The 25,168-nt window shown below is 36.5% G+C and overlaps 1 protein-coding gene across 5 annotated transcripts in view; it reads left to right on the forward strand.

The window, feature by feature from the left end:
• The window catches only part of RNF180 (ring finger protein 180), a 73,801-nt gene that overhangs the window by 1,280 nt on the left and 47,353 nt on the right, over positions 1–25,168 (forward strand). For 4 of the 5 annotated variants that reach the window (XR_006163154.1, XM_042780149.1, XM_042780146.1 and 1 more), the window contains exons 2-4: positions 3,945–4,083; positions 6,160–6,255; positions 8,646–9,593. Coding sequence is in view for 4 of the 5 variants with exons in the window: in XM_042780149.1 (XP_042636083.1) it covers positions 3,982–4,083; positions 6,160–6,255; positions 8,646–9,593 (1,146 nt within the window). In the remaining variant the exon portion in view is untranslated. The remainder of the gene's footprint in view (positions 1–3,944; positions 4,084–6,159; positions 6,256–8,645; positions 9,594–25,168) is intronic. The other variant, XM_042780148.1, reaches the window with a different exon arrangement.

Below are 25,168 nucleotides of genomic sequence, written 5' to 3' on the forward strand. Positions count from 1 at the left end.
TGCACTAGTTTCTTACTGCAACCTAATTATTATTGCAATTTTCATGGCTGCAATATTCTGGAGGGGTCACAGGTGATTTTTGAAGAAAAGACATTTATAACTGCTTGTGCTGCTACACTTACTTTCTGATTTTTATATGTTTGTGAATGAAGGTCTAGTTAGTTGAATTCTAGACCAGATTTCAACAGAAATTTAGGGGATTGTGTTTAGTTCTTCACTGTGAACATATGAGAAATTTTAATTGGAGTTGTACTTCATGTTTTTTTAGCAATCTTTTTGCAGACAGAATGACCAAAACATAATACATTATAAAATTTTGATTTTATAATAAATCTAGATATAAATAGGCATTCTTCTTTTTTTCTCCCTTGAAAATTTATACAATCTGTCTAGTCTCCTCACCTGGTAAAACCTCAGTGAGTTCTGCATCCAGAACTTGCATTCAGCAAGAATAGCTGATCTATTTGAAGGAGTTTACAAAATAGCAGTGACAGTTGGAGATCAAGAAGGCATTATCTCTCAGGAAAAAGAGATTTATTTAGTTCAAAGACAAGATGGAAGGGATTCTAATATCTAACAAGTGTTTAAAGTTGTAAAATGCCCTGCACAGAAGAAAAGGAGCAATTTTGTTCCCTGCATTCACATAATAGGGGATTATTACAAGAAAAAAATAAGGGAAATTACAAGAAAATTCAATTGAAGTATTAGGGGAAATGTTAGTAATAAAAGATAAGGAGACAATGAAATAGTTTGGGAAGGCTGTAAAATCTTCACCAAAAGTCAAGAGAAGATCAAGACCAATGATCTTCCAAGAGAAGATCAGACCAATGATTTCCAAGAAAGGGAACTGAGACTGACTTGGAAAGGAAGTCTTAGGACCCTGCTACTGGTTTTACTGGGACTAAATAATAGAAAAGAATTTGAAGGTCATCTGACAAAAGCTATGTAAGAATATAGGCTTTTTAACATTCTGTCTGCGTGCTATTTCGGAGGCAAACATGTGCTCATGCAAAGCAACCTGAAAGCAGTAGAGCCACAAAACACATGACCTAGAACTAAGATGCAAAGGCCCACTTAGGGCCTGACATTATTTTTAGAGTTCCAAATGAAAAAAAATTTATCTTTATGTAGGTACTTTTTGCTTAAGGAGAGCAAGATGCCTTTTAATAGTTTGACATGCAAACCAAGACAAGTGAAACTTAGGAAATTATATCCAAAACACTAAGGTTAAACTGCATTTAACAAAAAAGAGAAATTTTAAAATCCTGCTTTTGTATGCATTTATTTGAAATTATGTGCAAAACAAAAGTGAATGCCGATATGATAAATGAGAAACATGATCTGCAATGTGTTAACGTGTATCTGTAGAGTTTCTTCTGTCCTTTGTAAGAACTGCAAAAAACACACACATGCAGATTTTTAATATACCTAAATTAATTTTAATTTTTAAATACTCCTAGGCCGGAAGAACATTCAGCCTGCTGTACCATAATATTAAAAAATTTATCCACTTGAGTTGGATTTTTTCCATGTAGTTCACTATCACCACTCTTGGTTATATAAAATACAACCCATTCTATATGTGTTAATACACATATACTATGTATTCATTTCTCTTTTGTAAGTGTAATTTTAAATAGAAAGTATATGCTGAATTAAGAAGAACCTTTCAAAGGGTACAACTAACTAAACAAAATAAATAAATGAAAGACCTTTTACTTTGCAGTAAAGCTTGGAAGATATTATATAGTTGAGGAGGATGTTTACAACAGCTCAAATGCCAATGATCCTTAGAGAGCCTTTGTGTGACTTGAACCTTGTATTAAATATCACAAGTGCATTTATCATCAGTGTTTTATCTGATTGTTGAGCTGTCTGTCACCAAGTGGTTTTGTGCCCTGCTCCAGTCAACAGCTTCAAATGAAGCAGCTGTTGAACAGATAGCAAGATATCTTCTTGTCTAAGAGGAACAGAATTTATATAGAGACTTAAATATATCATTTGGATAAAAAAATACAGCATAAAAAGTGATGCAAGGCATATATCACCTCATTTCAAGGAAGTATTTGGGTAGATGAGGATATGGCTGTACCTAAAAAGAATGTCTGAGCTAGCTGCTTGCAAAGCATCTTCCAGTCCTGCTTGATCTTAGATTTGAGGGTCTCACTGAACTCTTGTAAAATGAAATTCATTATAGAAGAATATTATTGAAGAATAAATTAATTAGAACATTTTAAAAGTTTGAGGGATATAAAGAAATTAATAACTGATAATAATTTTCTACATACCCTGTGGTGCTTAATGTTATAATAGCAAAGTGATACAAAGTACTTCTGGAAATTGTCAGAGAAGGAATTTACTTTTAAAAAAATAATTTGTAGACAGGTTCATTATTTTATACATTCCACTTTTGAAATATCTAATAGGGAAAGTAGCAGCATTGACATATGTGGATTAGTAAATGCTAAGTTTAAGTAAAAACTGAAGTTCTGCTTAAGTCAAAGCATTGGAATTTTTGTCAGGAATGAGACAGGTTAATAGCATAAATTCTTAGCTTTTATTTAAGTGTCTCTTGCATGATCTTTTGCTTGGCTGTCTTAAGATTCACTATGGACCCATAACAAAAATTCATTTTAATTGTGATATTGCAGGAAAATATTTAATGTTTGCCTTAATTTTGCTTTTTAAGCTGAGAGTGGATCTGATTGTTAAAAACTGCATGTTCACTAGAGCTCAGAGTTTGCTGTATGTACACACATTTCTGCTTGTCCTTGTCAAACTATATTTCAGACCTTTACTTTTGTAAAAAGATAAAAATACAACGAATGAAGACCTCAGACGTAAATAAAAGATAATAAGTAACCTCTCTGTGTGTTTGTCTTTGATTAAATCAGAAAACAAGGCAGAAAAACAAAAGGTAGAAATGGGGAAAATACAGAAGTCTATATGTTTCAACAAGACAAACTGCTCTTCAGAGAGCCTGTAGTGAAGACCTCAAAGTTTCTTTAGTTAGTGAAAACTAAAAAAATATTGAATGTTAAAATAGTTGCAAAATCAGATGTTTAGACACTCAAACTTTTGACACTGATTTTTGCTTTTGTACTCCAGCATGCCTGTCAGTGAGCACTCTGCACTTTAGCATTCTGAGGAGGCCTAACTCTTGAGGGCTTGAGTTGCCATGTAGATGAAAAAGATTTTCTTAATTTTTTTTTCATGTAGCTAGCACAAGGGGGTAAAATGTAAGTACTTTGAAAGAAGAGTTGGAGGATCTTTGGAGAAAACATGAAAAAAGGGAAGACTTTGGAAGAAACTAGAGAAGACCAGAGAGACAATCTGGACACAGCAAGATACAAAAAGAGAAAAACAGAGTATTTGTCTTATCCTTATGGTTTTCTTAATTTAGGTCCTGTTTCACAAGGAGGTTAATACAGGTCCATGAAAAATGATTGCACCAGCAGTGCTCATCCTTCCACACTAAATAATTTAAGGGAGCAAGTGTACAGGGGCATGTTGAGAAAATAGTCTGTCATCTATAGTTTTATGTTGGCATTCATTATTGTTATGTAGAATTATATGTGTGTATGTTTGTTTATTTATTAGTTAGCATAGCAATGACTTATTCCTATGGATGTATTCAGTTTTTTTATCTTTTGTCCAAATAATGGACAAGCTTTTTGTTTGGTTGATTGGTCAGTTTAGTTTTATTTTATTTTGGTTTTAGTTGTTTTGTTGTTATTGCTTTCTATTTCTTTATGAAAGCTGGAAATAAAAGCATCTGTTTCACCTTACTATTTAAAATATCTAGATGCCGTGCTATACAAGATCAGAGAATGTTTGTAAGTATTAAACTTCTCTACAGTGGTGAGAATTTTATAGACTTTCAGGTCTCAAGAGTAAAGTGGTGTTTCAACAGGTTACCAAATTCTGTTTTCTGGTCTTTACAGGTCAACATACAGAGTTGCAAAATCCTAAGTTGATACAATGAACAACCAAGAGGCTGGTGTTCTACGTTGCTGGAGATGTAGGAAATACATAGCAAATTCTGTTTTTATTGCAAAATGTAATGCGAAAGAAACATGCAAAGTAAGTATAGTTTCTTCTGAGGGAGTCTGTAAGTTCTTCTGGTGCCATTTATTTTAAATGAATAAGTATTAGACTTAGCCTCACTTTGTAATTAATTTCTTGTGGATGTAAGTAGTAAAGTAGAAACAGTTCTGTAGAGGGTAGTGTAGGAAGTAATTTTAGTGAGGCCAAGTAGTGATTACCTTGATGTTCTGCAACATGCAGGGTGGTATCCATGAGCACTTGACTAATAGCCCGTATAAAGCATTACATTTCTAATATAAAAATGGGGTTTGGTTTTGATGCTTTTATAGAAGCCTTTTTTTTTGTTTTAGTATCTCTTAGTGGACAACTCTTTGTGTCTAAGGTGTATTTTAAAGACTAATTCTAATTTCCACTGTGGTAGTTAACTGTGTGTTAAATATCCCTGCATCAGAAAATTTTACTCTTCATTTTTTTTTTAATACAGGCCATAGTCTATGCACTTGCAGTAATAAGCAGATGGGGCTCAGTTTCTTCATGTAGGAAAACCCAATTCTTTATTTACATAACTCATTTTATACAGTTTTCATAGACACAGACCTCGTGTGCAACTCTGATAGGCTAGTAGTATTCTGGCCACCTAATTCATTGGTCAAAAGCTATTTTTGTGTGTACCTGCTAAGACTCAGGTGTTTACATTTTTCCTTTGTAGATACATTAAACACAGCCAATAGATGTAGAAACAAAGTTACTTTTTAGGATCATGATAGTATTATCAATAAACCCCATTTTAATCACTCTGCATACAGAGCTTGAAGTTCTGGAATAATTTTCACACTTTATATTTGATACTTCTTTTGTTCATGGTTTGAAGTGATTTTTAGGGGGTAATGTGGAAATTCCAACTCCTTGCATGGAAAAAATGTAGTGAAAAGAAAGACTTATCTTTGTCCAGGCTCCCCATGGTAGACTTTTCAGTTGTGAGTGGCGATCCCCCCATCATTGCACACATGACTGAAGGAGCTTCTTCTCCAGTTATGTAGATATCAAATTAAAAAGTGTAATTTAACGCTGTATCTAAAGAGGTTGGAAAGTAAAGACAATACTGTGATGAGAACAGTAATATTTTGAGCATGTTTTCACAAATGAATTTTCGACCTTCAGACAAGGACGTAGCTGAATTATGAATGAAAAAAATACAGAACAAATTTTAAAACAAATGTTGAAGTTACAAGCACAGTATAAACACTAATAATTGTATCCATATTGAAGTGCAGGTGGTCTTCACAGATAGGACAAAAAACCAGCATAGACATGATAAATAGATCTGTCTGTTTTCTGTCAATACTTGGAGAATTTTTAAAAGATTCTATCTCTCTCTATAGCCCCACTTTTAGTTTTCAGCAGAATGAAATTTTTATTCCAATAACTTTAATAATGTAGGCATCCACAACTTTATATATTCATAAATTTTAACAACTGATTTTAGGACTTTCTCACCAGAGTTTCTTTAAAATTTTATCCATCCCTGTAACTCTACTTTAGTTATGTAATTGCTTTTATTTCTATTTTACTATCAATTAGTGAAATGCAACAGATTTTTAGATTTTTTTCTCATCGGTGTATCATATTATTCCAGTAAAAACTCTAAAGTTGCTAAGATTACCCGGTTACTCTGTTAGTTGTTCTAAAAAGCATTAGAAAATTAATTCTACTTGTTGCATTTTTGTGTTGCTGATCACAGTCTTCGTGTAAACTGTAACTTATATTTTTCTGTCTTTACTGAAGAATTATGCCAGCTGACAGTGATTCTAGAATCAATTTCCAGATATTCTTGGAAGGCCTGAAACTGCATACTTTCTGTTCTTCTAAACAAAACAAAACCACCTCCAGACACCTACATTTCCACAGTGGAGTTTGCCCAATGTTCTTTGATTCAGAAATAGAAAATTACTGACAGTATCTACCTGATTTTTAGCTTAAAGAAGCATATCATATTTGAGGTTTATAATTTGTTAATGTTTACAGATTTTGGGGAGCTGACTTCTAGCTATATTCAAAGAAAAAAAAAGCATGCATAAATTTTGAGTATGAATACAATTTTTTAATTAACAGATATCACAATCTTCAGCTGCAGCTCAGAATCCTTGCAATGTATGGCATGTGAGCTTAGATGCCATTCCAGAGTGGGTGAAATGTGTCATTGAAAAGGTAGATTTTTTTTTTTTCTTGCATCTTTATTATTCAACATAAAATAATTAAGGGGGACAAATTTCAAGGACACTTTTCTGGCAAGGTATGTTACAGAGACTTTATAATTGAGGGAATTCTTCACAAGAACTTCTATCTTTACCAGGAGTTCTCCTCTGCTGAGAAAGGCAGACAATGCAATTCTTTGTGTACACCTTTGTGTTCATTGTGTTATTTAATATCCTTGGAACTCTTGTCTCCTTCACTTTGTCTTCTCTGGCAAGAACCTGTGTTTTTATGGATAAACGCTGGGGGGTGGGGGGGTGTTAAACAATTCTGACTTATCTCCAGATCTTCCTGGACTCTGAATAATTTTGTGATCATGTGTTATTTTCTCCTGTATGACTCCTGAATCAAAGGCTAAATCATTTTACATAAGCACATAGTCTATTTGCAGGCTGTAAAAACCCACTGCTTCCCAGCCGGTTCTTTTTTGCCATCTGTCCCTCTTCTTAACCAATCTCTTTGGATTTCATGTACATGTTAGTGTATAGATAATCTTCAATAATTACAAATATGTAGCTAGTGCTGCTAGTGACCTTTATTGACCTGGATTTTCTTTTACCTATCCCTTATTGCTTGTTCTGGTTTCTTTTTCTAACCATTTCCATTTTTTTTCTCTTTATGCAGTCCATCACCCTCAGCTCCCTTTCAGATCTTGCTGATTTTCCCCCTACCACCTCCTCCACTAGTAGGCTGTTACTTCTTTTACTGAGTCAATGCTTCCACACTCCGTTGCCAAACTCATGCTAAATCAGTCCCAGCCTCCTTGGTACTGCACCTCATCTCCCAGTCTCTGTGCACATGGGACATAGAGATGTCCTTTTTCCTCCATTCTATGTCTTGCATGTCCATTTTCTCCAGGCTCCTAGCCTTCTTAATTTTCATGAATCACTCCATTTGAAGATTCACTGTGATATTCCATGCCAGAGAGACCCAATAAAGTCACTAGAAAGTGATTTTCCCTTAGTTTTGGTGTCTAGCCCTTGGCATCTGGGAAATGGAGTGTAGGAGACTTAAATCTCTGAACAAGGTTAATTCTTCTTTGTGAATGGCCTGTGTACACATTGGTCAGCTATATAAACTGAGAGGGATTGTGCACGTTTACAGAATTCTCAAGAATTTGAAAGTTTTGGGTTATATGTAAATTATTCTTTTTCCTCCAAGCTAAAAACCTTGCAGATTTAAATAGGTTCCCATAGGTGTGATGAAAGACACATCTTTGATATTTTGTGTAATTTTGAGGTTTTAACCCACAAGGCAGGAGTAAGTTTCTCAAATAAGTATTTCCATAACTTCTAGCATTGTGTGTGAAAAATAACTTTTTCCACACAAGTTGCTGGAGTTTTTTTCTGACGTTTTCTGTAGCTTTCAATAGGACAAGCATCAGTTATTGACATATTTTTCCAAATTACTTTTGCTACTTTTGCTACTTTAGCTACTTTTACTTTTGATGCTGAAAGCAATGATTAAACTAGAGATATTGGGCAGCTTCAGTATTCATGGTTCTTTAGACACTCAAGTGAGCAAAATGTGACTGGAGTTGATAATGTTGTCTCTCATCTGGGCTTTGATCCTAAAAACACTTGCATGATTTTAGTCCTCAGTAGTGCTGCTGATAGATGAATATAATTGCTGAAAATACTAATAGTTGTCTAAATATGTAGGAGGATTAATAGTTATATTAATATGTAGGCGTTTATAGATCTTTGATATGTATTTCCTTTTGAAAAAGTGCCTTCAGGGCTGAAAAGAAATTCATAGAATTATAAATAATGAAAATAACTGTACCTTATATATAGAGTATTAAGATTTGTCATGGTATCTACACAGAGGTTATGTTGTAATGCTACATACACCAGAATACAAATACCACTTTAAGCTTTTTGTGGAGTAATCAAAGTAAAAAGCTATATTCTTTTAGAATATAGAAATCTCCTTCCACTGTAGTTAGTATGCAAGCATTCAGAACCCTCAGCTGAGAAGCTCTGCTTGCCAATTCCAGATTAACATGGGAAATTGATTTTTCTGTTTTAAAGATCTAATGTTTTCATTAATATTGCAGCATTATTCTATCTGTGGACAGATTTTAAACATATTTCAGAGCACCTACATTTTACAATGTGTGTTTTAGTTTTCTTGAAATTAGTTATCACTCCAGCAAGCAGAGCTTTGACCAGAACATTATTCATGGTGGATTTGCTTTCTGTTGTGAAGTGTCTTTTATTGTGTTTGAAAAACAAGAAGAAAATCTTCCTACTAAAGGAGAAAATAACTACAGTAATTATTTCTTGCTCATTTATTTTCAGTGAACACGTTGTGTGTTTTATTTTTTCTCCTTTTGTCAATAGGCACAGTGGACAATTGGAAAACTGCACTGTCCATTCTGTGAGGCCTGCTTAGGGAGCTTTAACTTTGTTTGCAACAAAGAATGTTCCTGTGGACAGCTAGTAAATAGACATTTCTGCAAAACTTGGACTGAGCCTCCGCCACCTTTCTCTGTTAAATTGTCAGAATCATCAGAAAAACATTTGCTTCTCAAAATGCAGTCTGGTTTTAACAAGGGTATGTGCCATGAAGTGGTAACTGCAACTTTAGAAATCAAAAATCACAGACTTTCCTATACAGCTGGAAGTAGTAATGGTGCTGGAAGATTAACAGAAGCACTTTGTCTAGAAGCAAGAACTCCCAGATATGAGATAGCAAGTAAAAACCTTCCCTTAAAGGCATTAAATGAAAAAAGAAATCTCCCTTCTTCCCATCTTATAAAAGGTGCATGCACTGTGAATCCTTTACACAGAAGATCACATAGCTTGGATTTAAGTATCAGAGAAAGACTTGTTATGTCACCTGTGTTGTATAATACTTACAGTGTGGCAACACTTTACCGTGGCCAAAATGAAAATCCACCTGCTTACATACAAGGGAGCTTGCAATTAGAGTCTAATAGGAAATATGGTAGTTCCTTTCAGGATCTGTATAGTTCCAGTGCTGACATACTACAAAACCAATTTCAAGTTACTCCCATTACCAAATTACTACACAGAGAAACAGAAAGTGAGTGTGATTTTGAAGTTACTGGACAATCTTCTGGGAGCATCATTGCTGATGGGTCACCATTTGTGATTAATCTTCCCTCGATTACAAGGGCTGTAGAAGACAAACAGTACATCACACCTGGTGGTTTTGTGCAGCCTACAAGTATTTTCTCCAACCAGAAGCTGAGTAAGAGAGAAAGAAACAAGTCGCAAAGCCTGAGGAGAAAACAAAGAAAGCGAGAGCAATGTCTACAGAAGCAAGTAAGTGTTTAAAATTAATTATGCTACATTTTTGGTAAAGTTTGACTTGCTTTTAGAAATCATTCTTTTTTTTTTTTAAATGTTGTCTTTTAATACTGGTTTAATGTGGAACTGTATCGAATCAGGTATCAGGCAAGCAAAGATTTATGACTCCTTCCTACATGTATTTTTTTTTTAATTCCATCGTATCAGGTTTTTTTCCTATGCAAAATCAAAACATGATGGGTTTTCACTGCCTTCTTACTGTTTTGTGATGTAAAAATAGATTTGAAATGAGAAAAAACACAGTGAAATTTAATCAGTGGAAAAGAAAAACTAAACATTTGAATCTTCTAAATGAGAAACCCTATCATGTCGGAATTTTCTAACTTTACACAAATGAAATTTTGAGTTAACTTTACAGCTAAGAATGTTTTAAATGTGTTTATATTTTGTTATAAGACAAACATTTTTCTATGAGTAAAGAGTTGATTACTGCTATTTAAAGTTATTAGTCTTTAGTAGGTAAATATTTTGTCTGTAAATCTAACACAAACTGTTACATATTCTTATCAATTATACAGTAATGGTTTCCTTCTTTAAACCATTTAAAGCACACCAGAATTAAAGTCCATAGGCAGTCACAGCTTTTGGTGGAAGGCTGGAAAGAAAGGGAAGTCATAAAATTACTAACACAATTTTGGTTTGCTCTCAAATTCAGTAGACTGACTAATGAAAAATGTGCCTTTGAAAGAAATTTTTTCATTGTAAATTTCCTGCACAAAATAACTGTGGTAAGCAAGAGCAAACATACTAACTAATCAGAGAAGTAGTATCTACTCAAGCAATTATTCCCGCTTTGGGTAGTTTTCTCATTGTGAATTCAAGATTTAAGGTAGGTACTTAGAGGGTGTCTCTCTTAATTCTATATGAGAACCAGCTTGAAAATGTAATGGGTGTGGGAAATATGAGTCTTTTCAGTATGGTATGCGTATATTCTTTCTTCTTTGGGAAGGATTTTTGTTTTGCTTTAAGACTTAAACTAGTACTGTGATCTTTTGAAAACCTGCCCTTGTAAAATGCATCTCTAAAGCTGAGAGTCTGGATATCTTAATACTGAATACTTGTTTTTTAATAAATCTATAAAGATTCTTAGCTGTCCAGATCCCTAAAACGGCTTTAAAATTTTCAGATCTTATTGTTTTGGTAAATGGAATATGATGCACAAGCACAGTATTGTTATAGATAAATAATCGAATCAAACCGAATTAAATAGCAAAACAGCAATTTTTTATTTTTGCAACCGAAAATACGGTCCTGGGAAGCCACAAACGAAAATCCTGACAGCACCGGCCTGGGTAATCAGTGCTGGGTGATCACATACGCTGATCTGACCTCTATTGCATCAGATCCCCCTGTGTTCACACCCTGCCATCTCGGAGAGCCCAGCTTTTATACAGTTTTTCTGGCCTGAGGCGAGAGTTTCTTTTGTTTTTGCTGCAGATTCTCATATTTAGATAAAATCCTTTTTCTGGTGCTGCCCTGGACAAAGGTCCTTCCTGCATGCTGATGAAGGCTGTGTCTGCTCCATATTGATGTGTATGTGGTACTTGGCAGGTATTTTATCGATGATCTCTTCCCTCCGTTGCTCCGTTGTGGAGATCTGGAGATCGCAGGGCTAGGTCTGTTGATATGCTAATTATGGCCGTTGTCTATGGCCCTGGGTGCTTGGTGTTTAAGAGGTTCTTTTTATTTTATTTTATTTTATTTCATACAACCTTCTTATATTATATAAACACGAATTATAACAACATATATTGCAGTATATATGAGCATTTTCACTATCATGTCATCTACAGTCTCCCCAGACTTAATCTTTAATCTTTAGATGTTACTTTCAAGAATAAAACATTGTACAGGTTTTCAGAATTTTTGATAGCTAAGAAAGAAAGATACTTTCAGACCTTTCTCTTGTTTAAACATCCTTAACCAATTCCTACATTATTTTAGTTACATTTATTAAGATTCGGTTATTGGACAGATGCCTCTACTTAAATTAAGATGCAAACAAGACCATATGCTGAAGGCAATAGTATACATTTTTTTGACAGTAAATGGGAGATAGAGAGAGATAGAAAGAAACAGAAAAAGAGAGGAGGGGAGTGAAAAAGGTATAGACACAGATTAAGTAAAAAGGTATCACCACCCGTGGTCCCAGATATCATCCCTCTGGTCCTCTTCTGGTCTTTGCAGTAGTGGGGGTCCAAGGTCACTCAAAACTTCTCCCTACTTGTACATTTTAGCAAACAATCCGTGGATTGGAATCAGTGCTCATTGGGTGCAGAGTTCTCCTATTCTCTTGGTTAAATGATTCACATGCTTCCAATGCTGATCAGTCCCATGCTCAGTCTTGCCTCTTCTTCAGAGTCAATGGGCCACGGCCCCCTCCTTCAGAGAGGGACTCAGTCAACCGAGCTGATTGTCAGCATAGTTGCTGAGCTGGCTTTCCTTACACCACACTGTGGCTCAAACATTGTGTTCCAGGGACTTTTCCTCAGTTTTATGGGTTGTCTGTGGGAGTGATAGAGATAGTGGGCACTATGAGAAAAGACAGAAACAGCAGAAACAATAACCCAAGTAATGATACCATGTACAATAGCTACGCAAATCATTAAAAATGCAAATCCAATTGCAATTATCAACTCAATTCTGATTAGCCACTGCCCTACCCATTGATTCCCAAGGATCTCAGTGTTGTTTAGTGAGTAGTGAATGTCTAGTGAACCTAGAGTCTAGGTTTAGTTCAATTTCCCGGCCAATGCACCAAAAAATGTTAAGAGTTTAGGTTTACCAATTTCAATATACTCATTTTCTGTTGTGAGATAGAATTAGGAGCAAAAGCAAGGCAGGCCTAAAACTTAAAAAGGGTGTACAGAAAAACTTCATTAACAACACAAAGAAAATAATAAATTCAGAATAAGACTTTCAGACCACACCCTTCTCCCCCCAGCACACCTTCTTAACAACAACATACAGAAACACTTCAGTCAGTTCCCAACTTAAATAATCTTCACAGCTCTCCCAAACTGTGTTTATGGGCCATGTTAAACTCATGGGGTGTGAACATGAACTGTTCAAAAGCAAAAGTTCTCTTCATCTCTCCTTCCTCTGTTCACACTTCATTCCCAAGAGCAGAGATCCCATTTTTCCCTCAGGACAAAATATTTTCCAAACACTTCAACCCCCCCATGTCTTTTTCCACGGTTTTTAGGATTTTTTTAGTGTAGTACAGTCCATCTGTATAGCTTACAAAAGGATTTTCAGCCAACTTCACAACGTCTTCTCATTCTCCTTCCATCTAGAACTTGGCTCCTGCTTCACCGACTTTGGTGTATCCCCTCTGTTCTTTTTCCTCTCACTCAAGGGAGGATTGAAGGTCTACAAGTCTTATCTGAGCATTGAAAGAGTTAAAATCTCACATAAAAAACGCAGGGGCTGGACCAGGCCGTGCTGGAGCTGTGTTAGGATCTCAGGCCACCCTTGCCACGCCAGGGAGGGGCCAGACGAAAACTGCAAAGTCCAGCCAGGGGAAAAAAAAAACGGTGACAAGCCTGTGGTTCCACCAGCTGCCGTCCGGCGCCGACCGCACCCAACTCCAGCTGCAGGCCAGGAGTCGTGCTCCACCGGCCGAGTAACCGGGGCTGCGGAGGGGCTCTGCAGAACCGGGCCCGGCCGCCTCCCCCTCAGGCCCCAGGGCAGCGGGGCGGGCTCGGCCACACCGGGGAGAGCCAAGATCTTAGCAATGAGCCTCTCCTCCCCCTGGCTATCGGGGCTCCTGGCTAAAAACGGGGCCCGGCGGCCTCCCGAGCCCACCCTGCCCGGGCCGTGTGGAAGGGGGCCCAGGCCTGTCGCTGTTACCGTGTGAGAGGCCAGAAACAAAAGATAGTTTTTTCCCCAGGGTTTACTTGCTTTAAAATGTGGATTCACGGAGGTGAACTGACTTCTCCAATGGGTTTCTCAGGCTGTTAACAACCAAACCAGCCTCCAATTGGTCCCTTCAATTCACAGAGGAAGTTCTCGGGAAGAAAAGCTTCCAAGTATCTGGCACTTCCCCAGGTGTCTTCAATGCATAGCCAACACAGATGGATTCTGCAGTACTGTGTCTGTAGGATGTGGACCCAAGTTAGCCATAAAGTTAGACTGTGGATCTTGAATTTTAAATCACAAAGATGGGTATCCCCAACAGATACATATGTCATGTATTAAGATGCGTCAATCAACCTACTGTGAGGCAGATTTTCAGGTCTCTTAGTACAGTTGATTACACAATTGCACACTGGGAATAAGTGTGAATGGGTTTGTTGATAAGGTGTGCTTCCATACTTCAAAGTTTTTAAACTAGTGTTGTCTTTCAAATACTATTTTGCCATCTGCATGTAGTGGGAAGAATTTTATAGGTAATGTTCCTGTCCAACTGGGTAATTCTATAAACCATGGAAAATTAACTTCTAGAATAAACTTTCAGATTTAGTCATATTATCCCAGGTTGCATTTTAATTTTTTTTTTTTTTGGGGGGGTGGGATTTTTGTTTGTTTGCTTGCTTGATTTGGTTGGTTATTTGTTTAATTGGGGGGGAGTTGTTGTTTTTGGTTGATTGGGTTTTGTTGTTTTCTTAAATTTTTATTTCATGGAGCAAATGGTGCTTGTTACATTCCTTTTTAATTGCTGCCAGAGTAAATTGCACCCACAGCTGAGAAGCATGTTTGGTGCAGAATGTAGTAGCATAACCATATTGATTACCATAAATAAAATATAATAAAAAAATAAGATACTCTGTTAGAACACACGGTAGGAAAGCCAGTGTACATCAGACATGTTCCGTTTGGAATATAAGTCTCTGATTTGATTTGGAATATCTCGTGATTGATAACATATTTGGTTCCAAAACTGGTCACAAGTAAGGTTGCTTAAGAGCTGGTAAACAGCCTTTGTTTATTTTACCTGTGTTCCTTTTGCAGTCCGTGGCTGTCTGTCTTTCTTGTATAGAAAGGGAATGGTCACCCAGTTCCCATGGAACATTTTCTTTTGTTTTGTTAGGTTTATTCAGCTCACTCATTAATATCGCTGAAAAATTTAGCAGAATCATCATAAATCTAAAGCCTTCTGAGACAGAACTGGTTAATACATATTTGTATTGTTCCAAATACGCGTAAATTCTTATGCCAACTCCCAGGCTAAATTTGATTTAGACAAAATTATACATTCATGAGAAGAAAGTAAAAGCTCTTCCCACCCCATTTTTTTTCCAGTAAATGATAAAATAAACTTGGCAAAAAATCAAACTAACAACACATTAAATGGTTTGATTAACGTATGGTCTCCCTGCAAGTTCACTTGCAATGAAAACACAGATAAATCACAAACATTAATAAGCTGATAATGCAAGCAAATATGTTAGCTATTAAAAGTTTCATCGGTTCTGTGCAGCTCAGTCTCATATGTTGGCGGGTTCCTTTAAAAAGAAAACTGGAAATTCAGCCTACTACAGATGGATTATTAAAAGGATGGAAAATCCATGAAGTGTTGATTCAAAGGTCCAGTGTCTACAACAAAGGTTAAAGGCGCCAAAGAAAAAGTTATTATCATATCTTTTTAGGTGACTTCTGTGAACTTTCTCATGTAAATCCACTGGTTCGCTGCTCTGAGCTGGTTCTTTTGATCTTCAGTCTGGGCAGGGGATGCTGGCACTTGCAGAAAAAGAAAGCAACACAAACTTTCCTGGCAGGTTACCCCTAAGAGTTTTAACTTCTGTTTCATTAGGTGTTCAGTGCTTTCCTCTTGTTGCTTCTCTCATCTTTTCACAGGGGTTTCCTCCAATTAATTTCATGTGTGGAGGGAAGCTGCTTGTAAAAATTTGAGAAGTGCCACCACTTGTGAATTAGGGAGTGCTTTAATGCCTTGACCTGGATTTCCTTTAGGGTTAAGATTAGCTGACTTCAGCTTCTCACCCAGGAGTCATGAATTAACCTTATCAGTTTGGCAGGTAACACTGGCTCAATTTACTCCAGTGACTTTATCTCTTTGCCATCCTGGAAGTATACCAAGATTTTTGGTATCCCAATGCATTAAATATTAATAGATTTCAATCTTGCCTTATTTATGGCCAGGCTTTGATGTCTTTGTAATTATGTAAAGCACCATTTGCTGTTTGCTTGTTTGCTGATCCTGGCAATCACTTGTGGTTTCAATTTTAATTAAGCATCAACATGCTACTTCCTTGTCATCAGATGTCAATGCACACATTAACATTTTGCTCTTTAGCAGAACAACAGACTCATGTACTGTCTCCCAACTCCTCATTTGAACAAAAAAATGTTGAGTTACAAGTGTTTCAGAGAATGTTAGAGGTTCTACATCCTGTAGTTCTTTCCCTAAGATTCTCCCTCTTTCTCTTGCATGTTCCAAAGCTGTGCCTGGAGCTTTTGGGCATCATCATGGTTGACAGCTAGCAATGCCTCTACTTGGATTCTTTTTTTCATTTTTAAAGTGAAAGTACAAGTCTTTCACCAAATCTTGTAAGGATAACATTATTTCGTCTTCAGATTTTTGAATATCCAATAGCTCATTATGAGGAACGAGTAGCTCAATTTTTTTGTGTCAACCCACCTGTGGGGTAGAAGGGCAACTAACAAGTTTCCCTTGCAACTAACAACTAAATTTTTCAAGGAAGGATAATAAAATACTTTTTTTTTGCAGTGGCCACCCTGGACAGCCATTTTTTTCAAAATTTTGCACAGGAGAAAACATGAACCTTCCTCAGATGAAAGCTGTGGCAAAGTTTCCAACAGTTCCCAGGGAAGGAACCACACAACCCCCCTGTCAAAGGCAATTCAGATCAGAGAACAGTATCCTTCCAACTATGCCAAAATAATGTTAAGATCCCATTATTTGAGAGATGCCTCTACCCAGATTAAGGTGCAAATGAGAGCAGACCATATGCTGAAGGGAAGAGTATGGATTTCATTTAACAGTAAATGAGAGATAGAGGGAGATAGAAAGAAACAGAAAAAGAGAGGAGGGGATTCTTTGTGTTCATTATCAGTTCTCTCCCAGGATTTTTTACCTCTTCCTAGTCAGAGATAATCAGACAATATTAGCACTTTTGTCTCATCTCTAGTTCCTGTCATGTGACTTAACTTACTGTCCAAATTTTCAGGGATTCACAAAGGCATATCCCGCAGTGGTAGGGTGGGTAGCAGGAGGAAAGGTGGTCATCAATGAGCAGTTGCCTTTTGCTATAATTTGCCGTAGTGAGCAATGTCCTTTGGTGATCTTAACAGTGTTTGAGGCAATTTTGGTTTTTAAGCCTCTTACAACATAATATAAAAAATTACATGCATTTTATAAATCTGTTAGTTCTCAACAGTAAACATATTGATGAGTTTACAAAATACAAAAATTTTGAAATTGATGCGCAAACTGAGTGATTGGTTTCAGGTAGGTTGCAGAAAAAGATACTTTGGTTTGGATTGATTGTTTTGTCTTTGGTGAGAGTTTGCAATTATGGCAGGGAATATTTAAATGGGTCTACTACTTAGACTATGTCAAGCTGCCCATGTGGCTAGTGCAACTGTGTTTCATAGTGCTGAAGTATCTTCCCAGGAGAGTGTGAATCTAGAAAGTCACATCTTATGTCGAGCCTGACATGTCCTTAATGGGAATGGCCCTCTGCCACGCACTCCATTTCATGACTGATTTCCTCTCATGTCAGTCTGGTATCCTTTTTTTTGTAGGTTTTACTTTTAATCCTTTTTTCTTTAGTATTCTTACAATCCTCATTGTTAAAATGTGGATTTTTGTCACTCCAGTAGTTTCAATAGAAAGCTGGTCTATGGTACTTTGTAACCATGATTTCTAACATAGCATATATGCTTAAGCAATCCATAGAACTTCACAAAGAAAAAATAATAAAATCTCTGGCTGGATGAAGTGAAAGAGTTTTAATAAATGGCAGTGAGAAGTATATAATTTAGGTACTCTTAGAGTAAGAATTACTTCAGTGCAGCAGAGCACTGAGGTCAATATTTTCAAAGATGTCTCGAAAGTACTGAGCATATCACTTTTATCTTTAATTAAAGCTTTTCTGGAGGCTGAGATAACAAACCTGTTCAGATTTTGGAATTTCTTTGTATATTCAAGGATTACTTTACCCAGTTTATTTTGCTGTGGGATAACTATATGTAAAAGGTTTTCTTCTGCCTTGCAGAAAAGCAAAGTGCAGCTATAAACATTGTGTGGTGGCAAAATGCACTTCATTATTAAATTGAAGTATATAAAACTTAAATTGTAAATAGGAGCGATTCTGTGAGCTCCTGACTTACACTTCCTGCAGAGGTGTGCACTTCCAGAACTGATGAAGGTTCTGAGGTGTAGGTGTGGTATTGAAATAACTAGCTAACAGTAGAGGGACCCAAGCTTCCTCTGTCTGTTCCGCAAAAGACAGCTAACTCTTCATGCCTGTGCAGGGGATGCTTGCATTTTGTGTGTGTGTATGCATATCTGTGCTCATGGGGGATTTTTAGACTTCTGTTAGAATATGACTATATTTTTAGCACATGGTAATTATGTGAATTGTTAGGATATGATAATAGCTACTTAAGTCTAGGAATTGCCAATATTAGTAATGATTCTTGTTATGGTTGCTGCAGCTAAATAGATTAAGTATTTCTTTTATAAATTCTTTTTTGTGTGTATCTTATATGTTTACATTGTTTGCTAATAAAAAAACATGTAATATTTTTCTGGAAGATCTCAGAAAAATACCATTTGTGACTTCTCCAGCGATACTGCCTTTTTTCTCACAATTGTTTTATGTAGAGGAAGGCTCTGTAGTCAGCTTCAAAACTGCTGAATCCTCTTGGAAAGGATCCTGATTTGTAGGGAAAAATACTGGCAGTTTAGCTTCATTTCTTAATGGCACTTCTCTGGTTCTTTTGTATCATATTGAAAACATCAGTGTTTTATTGATAAGGATGGCTAGTGGTCAGTTTCCAATAAGTCAGTTTGCTTTTCATGCTCCCAGTGATAATGTGAACTCTGGATACAAGTGGGTGAGATACAGCATTGTTTATCCACACTGTCGGGTGCTGTTATGTTGCCCCACAGCCTTGAGTTTTCAAGTTCATACTAATACCTTCTAGCAACAGGCAGACTTGTAGTGAAAGTGCTAGGCTTTCCATGTTTAACTTGTGACCAAAGTTAGATTCATCTATGCAAGTCTCTTCTTCATGAACACATTGGTTTACACTTGTTTTTCTTGCATGTTATTGAAATTGCAAATCCTTCATGTGTACAGTAATTTCACGATTATAAGCCGCACCATTTTGACTAAAATTTTGGTCCCAACCCAGAAGTGCGGCTTACATTCAGGAGCGACCAATATATGGATGAAGTTCAGAAATTTACCAACCCGGAAGTGTGAGCCCGCAGCAGCCCCGAGCCGAGCTGGAGCCCACCTAGCCCTGGCGGCGGGGCAGCAGTGGCGCTCCCCAGCCCCGGCAGCAGGGCAGCGCCAAGCTGAGTTTGCACGGCCCCAGCTGCGAGCCAGTAAACCCCGCAATCCCATGATTCTGTTACTAATTGGCAACTTTGTGAAAGTTGCACGAGCATCCTCACTGCGAATGAAAGTGTGGCTTATAATCTGGTGTGGCTTATATATGGACGAAGAATGAAACGTTGCCGACACCTGGAAGTGCGGCTTATAATCAGGTGTGGCTTGTAATCGTGAAATTACTGCGTACTTGGATTTCATTCACTCTTTCTCTGGTGATACTCACAACAAGATTTATTCTCAGATTGCTTATGGATCTCTCAGCTGACTGTTGGGCTGAAACATTATTTCGTGTTGGCACCTAAGCAAAGCAGGATGAGGAGGGAGTGAAATGAAATCAGAGCTAGAGAAGGAAATTAGTACCTATGAAGTTTCAATTAAGATCTTTGTTAGGGAAATACGAGGACTTGGAGAAGTCACTTAACATAAGTTCAGAGGAAATACAGAGCAAAAAGGGAAGCTCTTATGTTTAAAGTCCTTCACTGAGTATAAAATGAAGTTCATGTTGATGGTTTTTATTTACACCAGGATCTGTTTGTGGTTATTTTTGTGTGTTTGGTAACTTTTGTACCTTTGCTGTCTCTTCACTGAACTGCACCTTCATGCCACATTCAAAGTACCTTATGTGGTGCCTTTTATGTATGTAAGATACAGCTACTATGTTCTGTTTGTTATGCTTAAAACCAATTCTGTGCAGGGCCAAGTCTGCATTTCTTTAACAGACTTCTGGGAAGTTTCTTAGGACTGTTTTAGTCTGCAGTGCTAACCCCAGTATGATCCCATGCATGTACTCCTCTATATCATGTCTTGGGTCTCCATTTCTCAAAGACCTCTGCTATTGTTAGCAAATTCATTCTGTCACTGATTAAAATGGATTAAGATGGTTTGAGAACCATGTCTTTTAAGAAGGTATTAAGAATGATGCCCAAATGCATGACATGCCTTTGTTAAACCACAGTTGTGATTTCTGTGGAAGTTGTATCTGAGTAAAAGAGCATGTAAAAGCTACTGTTTTCTGAGGTGCACCTGAGTCTCCTGTTGCAAGCATTTAAACATCAATATTTTAGAGTTTTAATTACATTTAGCTGCAGTCTTTTTATGCCAGTATTTGTGATTACAGCTCTTGAGGGTATTTTCTGACCTGACTTCTTCTACTCTTTGACATATCATCTACACAATTTGGTGTTAATAATAACTAGAGGAATAGATAGTTCTTCAAACTTGCAGAAAGAACCTTTACTTGCATTTGGTTATGAGTTGTATTGTAAACAACACTTGTGTTGGAGAGGAGGGAAAACTACTCAGGGTGCTACTGGATAAAAACAGTATATTAGAATTGTCTGAGTGTCTCTGTATGTTCTTTAATATATTTTATTATGATCTTGAAGCTAGATTATTTAGACTAGAATATAGTGTAGCTGCACTGTCACAGTAGCTCTAGTGAAGGCCAAAATAGCTGGCTGTGAATTAAGTCCTTCATTTGAATGAAATATATGTTATTAAGCTGGTTGTCTATAAAATGCTTTTAGGATACATAGATTTTATACAATTATCTCAGAATTCACAGAGTCACTAGGTTGGAAGAGACCTTCAAGGTCGTTGAGTCCAACCCATGCCCTAACACCTCAACTAGAAAATGGAACCGAGTGCCACATCCAATCTTTTTTTTACACACACCCAGGGATGGTGACTCCACCACCTCCCCAGGCAGACAATTCCAGTTCTTTATTATTTTTTCTGTGAGAAAGTTTTTCCTAATATCCAACCTATATTTCCCTTGATGAAGCTTGAGACTGTGTTGTCTGGTAATGTCAGTTGCTGCCTAGAGGAAGAGACCAACCTCAACCTGACTACAACCACCTTTCAGGGAGTTCCAGAGAGAGATAAGGTCACCCCTGAGTCCCCTTTTCTCCAGGCTGAACAACCCCAGCTCCCTCAGCCATTCCTCACAGGGTTTGTGTTCCAAGCCCCTCACCAACCTTGTTGCCTCCTCTGGACGCTCAAGCGTCTCAACGTCCTCTTACACATTAGGAGCCCATCTTGCAAAAGAGGGAGGGGATCATCTGCTACTTGCTGTGCCAGGCCAGCACTGGTGGTTGGTATGCTAAGAAGAGGCAATAGTGTTCACTGACACACTTGTGCTTTTCTTGCATCCTTGGTAATGTGTAGTTTTTCTGAAGATGGACACAGAAAATCTACTAATGCAACACCTCTGCTTAAGTAGTAATGTCCTCGTAGTGTTACAGCTCAAAGGGTCAATGGCTGGTGTAATGTCCCATGCCACAAATAAGATCTTGATCCATCCTCACAGGCACTGTATGATGCTGGATAAAAACAATAAAAGAAAGAAACAGCTCATTGAAATTAATTTCATATTTTATTGCTGACTGTCTTGGAAAAACCCACCAAAACATTGTGTTTTTTCAATAGATAACCAGAGAATCTTTGCTGCTGATCCTGTAAGGTTTAGAAACTATTTTTTAAGTTTCTCTAGAAGCTCACAGGCAACTTAGATCATAAGAATTTATGAAATTTGCAGTCTCTCAGCTGAGAAAGGTAATGACCTGTTCACAGAGGTAGGTTGCAGTGTTGTGCAGTTAGGTGAATCCCGTAATTTCAGCAGGGATTCTTATTACATAGATAGAATGAAGAGCACAGTAAATTGCTGTTACATAAGATGTTTTGTGGCAGATGAAAATCAAAGTTCAACAATGGTAGGAACAGTAATACAAGAGTGCTCTCGTATTACGTGTTTTACTGTGTATAACCAGAAGAACAACGTCAAATACACAGTAAGGAGATCATTCAAGATAGAATTTTACAAAAAAAACCCCGAATTTTGTGCTCCAGGTTCTTCCTTTCTACAAATTGTTACTGACTCATTCTCAGTGACTAACAGTTCGAGTAGGTTTTGTATTTCTGATAAGTTTCAGGGTATTAAGTTCTCAGAATACATATAACAGAGGTAAATTAAATGTGGCTTGTATGGATATTTGAGTGCAGGACTTGGTTCTTCAACTTTTTTAGTTTTTTGTTTCTGTAATGGTTTTTTGGGAAAAAATTTCCCAATATCTGGGATAATTAAAGCTCTCTACTATTTCAGAATTATAAAATGGTTTGGATTGGAAGGGATATGAAAGATCATTTCATTTTCACCCTCTGCCCCTCTGTCTTCCTTCTAGTAGACCATGTTGTTCAAATCTCATCCAACCTGGTCTTGAACACTTCCAGGGATGAGGAAACCACAGCTATTTCTTCATGCTTTGTAGCAGTCTATGTGTCTATGAATGTTTTTCATCCACAGTCTCCCATTAACTTTAATGGTATTCAACTCCAAAGTATTTTTTTTCCTCATGTCTGCTTCTGAGAGAAAATAATGCTCTCCAAAAATAACTTTTTCTTTACATTTCTTTCATCATGCAAACACTGAGCAAAAGTCATTGTACACATCCAAAAGACATCACACTAATAGTACAGATCAGATTTCATAAAAACTGTTCCTGCAGTAGATACACAATCAGTGATTCCAGCAGGAAATGGCAAAGTTAAAGTAACAAATTCGTGAAAGGAATTTTTATATATAGTAATGCAAAATACTGAAAAGATGTTGTATGGTAATAGCATTTCAGAATTAAGGAAATAATTCAGCAGTAAGGAATGATAGCACCTACTGTTACAGCTGAAGAAACTGGCAGTCTTTCAGGTATAAGAATGTCTTTGAAACATACAAATAACAAGTTTACCACAAAAAGTTAGATTAAAAAAAAGTTTCCTATGCTATGATATAATACTCGTTTGTCTGTAAAGCTATGACATTATTTTTTAAAGCTAGCTGTTGCCAAGGTTTTATTTGAAACACTGCTTTTTCTGATATCACATGATCCTCTAATACTTTATATGAACACCTAAATTATAATGATTACAGATCAGAAGGGAATGATTTCCTTTACAGATAATGTAGCTGAACACGCTTCACACTTACACGATTTAGAATTCTGGGGATGGAATGTGGAGGGGTTTGTTTATGTTTTAATTTCCTTTCATGAGTATATCTGCCTTATGTGAGAATGCTAGAAATTTGTCAGTTTCCCTTATTAGCAATTTGTAATCAAGCTTCTATTTAAAGTTATTTTACCTTTCATTTGAGCATTAGGAGATAGGATGTATTGTTTCTAAGGGCTAAATATTGCAGTATGAGCAAGAAAACATTTGGACATATTGGAAAAGAAGCTACTAAATATCCTGGTTCACTAATGATCTTACCTTTTTGAAAATGGTACCAGTCTGAGGAATCTTATTCCTTAGACAAGACTTTCTCCCTGTAGTCTTTATTAAAAAAATGCAATACTTTTACAAAAGGTTAATCAAATCTTAATATTTGTAGGTAAAAAAGTTGACAAGATCTGATTTTCATGTTTTGTGTATCTAATTTTCTTCTGTCTACAGTGTGAGGAGAGATTGCACTGCTTGGATTAATCAATCTTGTATGATTAGTAGGACTATGTACAATCAAATAAATATTTGACATTATGAACACTCAACTGAATAAATAATTTGATGCTTCTTCCAAATGTAATGGCATTATTTCTTTCATTTGTATTTTGTTCAATAGCTTTTAAAAGCTATTTTGAATTTTGTTTTGGATTTAGACTTTTTTGCTAAAGTACACTGCAATACAGTGTCTGAAACAAATTGAAAATAATTAGCTAGCAGCTTGGGAACTAAAATGGGATTTTACCTAAGGGAAACTGAGAGGAAGCAACTGGTGAAGAATGATGATTCTCACTTTCATCCATAAAAGCAAAAAATTAATTCATGTTTTGATAAAAGATGCACAGAAAATGGAAAAATGAACTAACCAAAAAAAACCTCTACCAAACAAAAACAAGCACACACACACAAAAAACATGTGAGAAACAAGAATTTTAGGAACTTTTGAAAGAGTAAAATTAGAAAATAAAAAATAGATGTAATCTAGAATATCTCAGTTTCCGTTTTCAGATTAAAATCAGTATATCTCAGGAAGAGGAGAGCTAGAATTATAGTGCAACTCTGAAATACTCTTTACTAGAAAAACAGAACTCCATCTGTCTGCTTATCCCGTTGTTTTTCTTGTCATGCTAGTTTTCAAGCCAAGCAATTTACAGATTAAGAAAGTGAGTAATGGAATTATTTAATTAATAAGAAACAGAGCAAAGAATATTCATTAAAACATCAAAAAGGTCAGACATGGTGAAGGAACTAAAATACATTAAATAGTGAAAGAAACCAGGCAATGTGAAGTGTTACATTAAGTGGGCTGCCTGAATTGGAAAGTGTAGATGACTCTGGAACACTCTGACTTTGTTCCAATTGGATGTAGCAAAATGTTTGTTTAAAAAAAAGCAACAAACAAACATATGTGAATAGCATGAAAAATTACACTTCTGATTCTTGGAAGAATGTAAAAGCTGGGGGACAGTCATTCTTCTGGAAAAAGCTAAAAACTATGGGCTGAGCATTTGTATGGAAAAAAATTTACAATCTTCTTTTTTGTGTGTTTCCTCAATATTTTCTGCCCTCTTTTTTCAGTCCAGCCACAATTTATGATTTGGTGAGTTTCATTCAGATGACTGATAATATTTAGCACATTTTAGGAAATTAGGTATACACATATTAGGAGACTCCTAAATACTTTGTGTGAAACGCTGTATAGGAGCTTTTTAGTAGGGAAAGATAGAAGTCATAAGGCAAAAATCTGTAGAAACTAAGCCCCACTGCAGCCGACCAGTCAGCACTGGCAATGTGTCCTCCTGCATAGTACCTGTTGCTCTTCAGTCAGATCAATCGTCTTTTACTCCTCTACTGTGATGCATACCAAATATGTAGTTTAGAGAACTAATTGATGATATTGGAAAATAGGATTCTAGAATAGCAAAGAGAAAAGGGCAGCATTGGATGTGGGCAATTGCATATGGTTTTTATAATTTGCATTTTTCTAGAAAA

This window comes from Catharus ustulatus, chromosome Z, assembly GCF_009819885.2.
Source record: "Catharus ustulatus isolate bCatUst1 chromosome Z, bCatUst1.pri.v2, whole genome shotgun sequence".
Lineage (NCBI taxonomy): Eukaryota > Metazoa > Chordata > Aves > Passeriformes > Turdidae > Catharus > Catharus ustulatus.